Source organism: Camellia sinensis, chromosome 2 (genome assembly GCF_055761805.1).
Source record: "Camellia sinensis isolate YWXY chromosome 2, ASM5576180v1, whole genome shotgun sequence".
NCBI classification, from domain to species: Eukaryota; Viridiplantae; Streptophyta; class Magnoliopsida; order Ericales; family Theaceae; genus Camellia; species Camellia sinensis.
This window is the reverse complement of record NC_138962.1, coordinates 85,133,856-85,142,664: the sequence shown is the minus strand read 5'-3', so window position 1 is coordinate 85,142,664 and position 8,809 is coordinate 85,133,856. Positions and strand designations below refer to the sequence as shown.

Here is an 8,809-nt window from a genome sequence, read left to right as displayed (position 1 = left end):
GAGGCTAACTTGGTTGGAAATCCCAAAGAGTGGTGGGTTGACACTAGAGCAACTCGTCACATATGTGCGGACAAGAAGATATTCACTACCTACAATGAGGCTGCAATTGGTGAACAACTTTTCATGGGAAATTTTTCTACTTCTACTGTGGCTGGACAAGGAAAAGTTATCTTGAAGATGACATCAGGGAAAGAACTGACCCTCAACAACGTACTGCATGTACCTGACATCGGGAAGAATTTAGTTTCTGGTTCTTTGTTAAGTAAAAATGATTTTAGACTTGTCTTTGAGTCTGATAAATTTGTATTAACAAAGAGTGGTATGTATGTTGGTAAGGGATACATGAGTGATGGTCTCTTTAAGTTGAATGTAATGACAGTTGTACCGAAAGTTGCTATGAATAAAAATAACACATCTTTTGTTTATATTCTTGAGTCAAATTTATGGCATGGTAGATTAGGACATGTGAATTTTGATGCTTTGCGTAGATTAATTGGTTTAGATTATATACCAAAGTTTGAAATTAATCCTAATCATAAATGTGAAATTTGTGTAGAAGCGAAACTAACTAAGGCTCTGTTTAAATCGGTTGAAAGGAAAATCGAACCTCTAGAATTAATTCATACTGATGTATGTGATCTAAAATTTATTCAAACTAGAGGAGGCAAAAAGTATTTCATAACATTTATTGATGATTGCACAAGATATTGTTATGTTTATTTACTTAGAAGTAAAGATGAAGCCTTAGAAATGTTTAAACTCTACAAAACAGAAGTTGAAAATCAACTTGGTAAAACCATTAAAATGGCTAGAAGTGATAGGGGTGGTGAATATGATGCACCATTAAATGAATTTTGTGCACAACATGGCATTATTCACCAAACTACAGCCCCTTATTCTCTCCAGCAAAATGGAATTGCTGAAAGGAAGAATAAAACTCTAAAAGAAATAATGAATGCCATGTTACTAAGTTCAAGTTTACCACATAACTTGTGGGGGGAAGCAATATTGTCTGCTAATTATGTTCTTAATAGAATACCCCACAAGAAAACCAACAGCACTCCTTATGAATTGTGGAAAGGTCGACTACCTTCTTACAAATACTTAAAAGTGTGGGGGTGTTTGGAAAAATTTGAAGTTCCTGTTCCTAAAAAGACTAAGATTGGACCAAAAACAGTAGATTGTGTATTTATTGGTTATGCTCAGAATAGTAGTGCATATCGATTTCTGACTTATAAATCAGAAATACCTGATATAAATGTGAACACTATTATAGAGTCAAGAAATGCTGTGTTTTTTGAACATGTCTTTCCTTATAAGAAAGAACAGGAATTAAGTTCACAGAAAAGAACTTACGATTTGTACACAAAGTCAAGAGACTAATGACAATCAAACACAAGAGACTAGTAATGGTCTCGACCAACAGGATTTAACTGATGATGAACCAAGAAGAAGTAAGAGAGCGAGAACTTCAAAATCCTTTGGTCCAGATTTTCTGACATACCTGTTAGAAAATGAACCTTAAAGCTTTAAGGCAGCAATGACAGGTTCAGAAGCACCTTTGTGGAAAGAGGCTGTTAATAATGAAATTGAATCCATTATGCAAAACCATACTTGGGAATTGGTGGATCTTCCACCAGGTTCTAAACCTCTTGGATATAAGTGGATATTCAAGAGAAAAAGGAAAGCAGATGGTTCAATTGACAAGTATAAAGCAAGACTTGTAGTTAAAGGTTACAGACAAAAGGAAGGTCTGGACTATTTTGACACATATTCCCCTGTGACAAGAATAACATCCATTCACATGCCTATTGCTATAGCGGCATTGTTTAATTTAGAAATACATCAAATGGATGTTAAGACAGCTTTCTTAAACGGTGATCTAAATGAAGAGATCTATACGGAGCAACCCGAAGGGTTTGTAGTATCAGGGCAAGATAAGAAAGTTTGTCGACTTGTAAAATCCCTTTATGAATTAAAACAAGCACCTAGGCAATGGCATGAAAAATTTGATCATGCAATGCTTACTAATGGGTTTCAGATAAACGAATGTGACAAATGCGTCTATGTTAAAAACACTGACCAAGGATATGTCATAGTTTGTCTTTATGTGGATGACATGCTTATCATTGGAAGCAGTCAAAACATGATCAAATCAACTAAGCAAATGCTTAACAAAAGATTTGATATGAAAGATATGGGGGTCGCAGATCTTATATTAGGAATGAAAATTACTAAAACATCTGACGGATATGCATTATCTCAATCACATTATATTGAGAAAATTCTTGGTAAATTTATCAAGGATGATTTGAATCTAGTTAGAACACTTGTAGATATCAGTCTTTATTTATCGAAAAATAAAGGTGATGCAGTGTCTCAGTTAAAATACTCCCAAATCATTGGAAGCCTAATGTACCTAATAAATTGCACTCGTCTTGATATAGCTTATGCTATCAGTAAATTGAGTAGGTACACTGGTAACCCCGGAGAAGACCATTGGAAAGCGATCATTCGCGTTCTTAGATATCTAAGATTCACCCGTGATCATGGTTTGAACTTTACTCGATACCCAGCAGTACTTGAAGGTTATTGTGATGCAAATTGGATATCGGATACTAAAGATTCAAAATCCACAAGTGGATATGTCTTTACTCTAGGAGGCGCTGCTGTTTCTTGGAAATCCATGAAACAAACATGCATCGCACGATCCACAATGGAATCCGAATTCATTGCTTTAGACAAAGCAGGAGAAGAAGCAAAATGGCTTCGTCACTTCTTAGAAGACATTCCAATGTGGCCAAAACCTGTGCCAGCTATTTGCATTCCTTGTGATAGTTAATCTGCAATAGGCAGGGCACAGAACCATATGTATAACGGTAAGTCATGACATATTCGTCGTCGACATAACACCGTTAGGCAGTTGTTGTCAAATGGAATAATCTCAATAGACTATATAAAATCTAAAGAGAATATTGCGGATCCGTTAACAAAAGGTTTGACAAAAGAGCTAGTGTATAGTTCATCGAAGGGGATGAGATTAAAGCCTATTACATAAGAGTCGTCATAATGGTAACCCTACTTATATGACTGGAGATCCCAAGAACTAAGTTCAAAGGGACAACTAAGTTATGTATGGCTCGCCAGAAATCACCAAGGGATTAAAATTCTCTACCCATTCCTATGGTGAGTGTGATATCTGCAACATATGTTGTATGCAGGGGCATAAGGATAATCTTTGCTTTTAATGATTACTTATATCTTGATTGAGGCATAAAATCAAGACGAGTATAAGGAGATACTCACAATAAGAATCACCTATATGAGTGTTGAACTGGGACCGGTTCTATGAGAATGAAGAGGCTAAATTCTCTAGAAACACTTATGAAAACCAGGCGCGTTCACGGCCAAAATGAACATTACAGTGAGAACCACGATGTGTTAGAAGATATTTTGTGTGAAATCTATTGTCTTGGCTTACACAAACGGCTGAACAATTCAAGGCATCGCGTCTTTTGGTTAGCCAGTAAGTCCGATAGGTTCTCACTAGGGAAGGTTCAAGGCTGAAAGCTATCTATCTTGATGCAAGATATTTTCGACTTATACTCTTTCGATAAAGTCTGCATATTGTTGCGTTTCCGTTGTCATCAAATTCCGTTCATGTGGGGGATTATTGGAAATGGTAATAAAATTCTGGGTAAAACTAGAATTTTTTCCTAAGTTTGGTCTATTTTTTAGGTGGGCCCCGTGCGTCGATTTACGTGGGTCAAAGTGGTAACGCGTTCTATGCCGCGTTGTGATTCACGTGGTATAATTGGTTACTTAAAACCATTACCGAGTGAATCGGAAATTGAAGCCAAAGTGTGCTCCATGGAAATGGAGTTTTGGTGGAAAATCCTTAAAGGTTTGTCCCACATTGATTTGGTGGGAAGTTTTGAATGAATTTATAAGGCATGGGTTTGGTACTTGGGGTGTGCCCCAAGGGGTACCCAAGTGTTTTAGAGAGGGAGGTTATGGGCAAAATGGGCTAGACCCATTGAACTCAAAAATCACCACACGCGCGCCGCCGCCGCCGTCCGTTCGGTCGGGCGGGCGGGGCGCGGGTGCGTGGTGTGAGGTTGGATTGGGCTTGTTCGGCCCAATACCTATCTTTTTGGGCCAAAAACATTTGAATTTAATTTTATTTTTGATAAAATAAAATTCAGAATTCAAATTAAACTGGAAATAATCTGGTCCGGTTTTACTGTACATCCAAATAGGGCCCTTCTCGTTTTTTATCTGTTTGAATTATGAACCCAACAGATTCAAATCTGTTTGAATTCAAAACCAACAGGTTCATACTTGTTTAATTCAAAACCTACAGCCACCATTACATCTATAAATAGGACAACCCTCATTTGATGTTTTATTCATTTTAAAAATTCCATATTTCACCTCTGCAAATCCTATTCTTCATTTTGCTACATTTTATTTTTGTGCGAAAGAGTATAAACACTTAGTGTGTTCGACGAACGAATAAATTGTAGTGCTGCTTTTATTCGTTGATAGATCATTTCATCCTGGGAGATAGACATCCACATTCTGAAAGCACCGAGGAGAGGATGAATTTGTCTTAAGGACACAGTGTCAAACACTGGACTTGGTCAGATTATAATTCAAAGAAATTAATCAAGTAAGTTATTTAATTTATTTTCGGTGTTTTATTATTTATTTAAATCATATTTTAATTTTGTTTTTGTAACAAAATAAAATATGTTTTTATTTATTTATTTTTATTTCGAGTTTGATTTTTGTAATCAAACAAATTCTCTTCTTTCCTTTATTTCTTTTATATTCTGTTTGTTGTTAAGTACACAAACTGAATTAATTAATTACAGTGAAGATTGTCCAACGCATGTAACCATAGTAATAATGCAGAATTGAACTTTACAGGATCTTGAATTCAATACAACTCAAGAATAAAACGAACATACCTTTGCCAGCCATTGAATTAGAGAAGTTGACATAATACCCCTAATAGTTGAATCTTGAATTCTTGGCTCACCTTCTTCTCTCTGTCTCTCTTAATTAGGCTGACTAAAGAATTTAGAGTGATGGAAAAATACTTATCTCAACAAAGGGAAGTCACCCATCCTTATATAGAGGAGAGAAGAGGGTCAGATAAACTCTATCAGAAGAATTCCTATCCATCAAGCTTTCCTTCTTATCTTAGAAGAGTAATTATATTAAAATTTTAATTACTGAACTTTATCTCAAATATTGGCTTTATCTAATTGTGGAGTCCAAATAAAATAAAACATGTAAAAACTATGTAGGCAATTGGACCACATTAGAAAATAAATGCAACATTCTCCCACTTGGGCCATTAAGCCAATTATGATGCAATTATGAGTTTTTTCAAAATATGCAATTTAAAAATAAAAATAAAAATTGACTTATTGGATTCCACACTAAAAACTTTGATATTTGATCACCAAATTTTAAAAATAGCCAATAAGGTCAGATATATTAGAGACTATAATATTGTGATTACTTCAAATCACCAATGTGAGTCATATCGGTTATATAACATTTATGTCATATTTCCTTCTATGCAGCACACCATCGATAACCTTCACTAACCCAGTCCATTATTGAGTTATGTAATTATTTCTCTGAAATATCCCTGTAATTTGTCTTGTTAAGACATTTTTTATTTATCAATATTCAAATTAATGTGTACACACGCTTTTAGAAACAGGAAAAATAGAAACAAAATTATTATTGCACAAATAATGTCAAATAAAAATAAGCACTCAAGATTAACCATACACATCATGGGTTGCTTAAAAGACCCATCATGATAACATGCTCTTTGTATGTCTTTGGTGGCAAACCCTTTGTGAATGGGCCAACAATCATTAGAGAGGTACTTAAGTTTTCAATTAACATTTGTTGTTTTTGGACTCTTTCTCTAACACCTAAGTACTTTACTTCCATGTGTTTGGAACCATTGGAGTACTTTCCATTCTTAGAGAAGAAAACTGCTGCGGTATTGTCACAATATATCTTCAGCAGCCTGACAATTGAGTCAACAACACCAAGTCCTGAGATAAAATTTCACAACCATAAAGCATGATTTGTAGCCTTAAAGCATGCCACAAACTCAGTCTCCATAGTAGATAAAGCAATAGTGGACTGCTTCACACTCTTCTGCAAAATTGCTCCACTAACTAGTAGAAAAACAAAATCTGATGTAGATTTTCTACTATCAAGACAACCAACAAAATCTAAGTCTGAGTATCCGGTCACTTCCAACTATTTTGATCTCCTATAGGTGAACATATAGTCCTTTGTTCCCTGAAGATATCTCATAATCTTCTTCACTGTTTTCCAATATTCCATTCCAGGATTACTTTGGAATTTTCCCAACATTCCAACTGAAAAACTAATATCTGGCCTGGTACATGTATGGGCATACATCAAGCTCCCTACTGTTGATGCATATGGAATGTCCTTCATTTGTTTTCTTTCTAAGTCATTCCTTGTACACTGTTTTTCACTTAATTTATCACCCTTCATAATGGGTGCATCACCGGTTGAACAAAACTGCATATTGAATCTTTCCAAAACAATATCAATATATCTTTTTTGAGATAGTCCTAGTAATCCTCGAGATCGATCCCTAAAGATCTCTATGCCAATAACATAGTTTGCCTTACCCATAACGATCATTTTAAAGTTCTTGGAGAGATATTCCTTGGTTTTATGCAATAAGCCAAGGTCATTACTAGCTAACAAAATGTCATCCACATATAACACCAAAATAATGAACTTACTCCCATTAACCTTCAGATATATGCACTGATCAACTACATTTTCCTTAAATATGAAGGAGGTAATGGTATCATCAAACCTTAAATACTATTGCCTGAAAGCTTGTTTAAGGCCATATATGAATTTTTTTAATTTGCAAGCTAAATATTTTTTACCTTTCTTTGCAAATCCTTCTGGCTGCTCCATATAAATTTCTTCATCCAAATTCTCATTTAGAAAAGCAGTTTTCACATCCATTTGATGCAACTCTAACTCATAATGAGCTACCAATGCTAGAATGATTCTAAGTGAGTCCTTCTTAGATACTGGAGAGAAGGTCTCTTTATAGTCTGTGCCTTTTTTTTGAGTAAAACCCTTGGCAACAAGTCTGGCTTTAAATCGTTCGATATTGCCTTTTGAGTCGTGCTTGGTCTTAAAGACTCGTTTACACCCGGCCTTTTTACAATTATTAGGCAATTCGACGAGATCCCAAACACTATTCTGTTCCATAGATTTTAACTCTTCATTTATAGCATTGACTCATTTAGTAGAATCGTCACTATTCATGTCTTGTGAAAATAAGATTGGATCTTTGTTAATCCCAATATCAAAATCAGATTCCTATAGATACACCATGTAATCATCTGGAATGGCATGCTTTCTTTCCCTCTGAGATCTCGGTTGCGGTGGCTCTACAATATTTTCAATGGTGGTATCTCTATGAAGTGGTGAAACATGAGGTGGTGAAGGATTTTCATTATGTTGTTCGTTTCCTTCAGCCTGTGAAATAGTCTAAGGAACAATAATTTTTTGATAAGGGTCAAATGTTGGCACATCCATCCTAATTTCCTCGAAATTCACCACTCGTGTTTTCTCACTACCACTAATTTCACCATTCTCTAGGAATCTAGCATTACTAGTCTCTACTATCCTTGTACTGCGATTAGGATAATAAAATTTGTACCCTTTTGTCACGACCCAAACTCGCCCCTATAGGTTTAGCATCGTAACCGGCCAGTAATCCTGGGATTACCGAAGGCCTCTGAGACAAATTAACATAATATTAGGGGCTAGCAGAAGCAAATAAGAAATATGCAACGTCCATTGAGCTGTGCAGGCTTATATGAGACAGAAAAATTTTAAGCTTTTATATACATATATACACATCATACAAAAAGGACTTAGCCCCTTTTTCAAAATACGCAAGACTTGTTTAACCAAGCAAGAAAACAGAACTTAAACTTTAAATCACATAGCGATAATCACTTGACATATCCGGAACCTCCACGGGAGGCATATAGGTTGGCTGACAAAAACAGATTCTAGGCAGATGCCTCTAAGCCTGGTCGCGCGTCTGATCATCTATATACATAAATAATACAGTGAGCTAGAGCCTAGTGAATAATAACAGAGTAAAGGGGTTTCAATGAATGATCCCGTACAGATTCAGAAATCACAATTCAGTTTCATATCAAATTCATAACTTGTCCAAATCATATACAGAAATCATGAGGTATGCTTAAATTTACGTGATACATTCATTAGCCCTAGCAGAATAGTTGACCCATAAAAGGGACGGCCATAAAGGCATACAGTTGATTCACGTGCACGGAGACGGTACAGTTGGCTCATGAGACGTACAGTTGACCTATAAATGGGACGTAAGGATCCATAACAGTTGGCTTATGAGACGTACAGTTGACCCATAAAGGGATGTAACAGAACAGATAACAGTTATCATTCGAGGCTAAGAATGTCACGAATACATTTCAGAAACATTGGACAACCATTAATTCATATAGAAAATATTACCTCAGAAAACAGATCATTTTACATCACTCAAAAAATACTTATAATTGAACATAATTTTACAAAGTTATTACTCACAGATAGCCGCAGAAGCAAATCAGACGGATTTGACATATCAGATAAATTAGGCAGACAATGGCGCGTGACCTACACAAACACATAGCATATACACATTGAAATACAATATTACTCCCTTGATCAAACT

At 35.5% G+C, this 8,809-nt stretch overlaps 1 protein-coding gene across 1 annotated transcript in view; it reads right to left on the bottom strand.

Moving 5' to 3' along the window:
- Positions 1-6,297: 6,297 nt before the first annotated feature.
- LOC145814970 (uncharacterized) overlaps positions 6,298-8,809 on the bottom strand; it is a 42,389-nt gene continuing 39,877 nt past the window's right edge. Inside the window, exons 4-5 of the mRNA XM_082911937.1 lie at positions 7,429-7,575; positions 6,298-6,861 (exon numbers count right to left, since the gene is read on the bottom strand). Coding sequence (XP_082768063.1) covers positions 6,298-6,861; positions 7,429-7,575 — 711 coding nt within the window. The remainder of the gene's footprint in view (positions 6,862-7,428; positions 7,576-8,809) is intronic.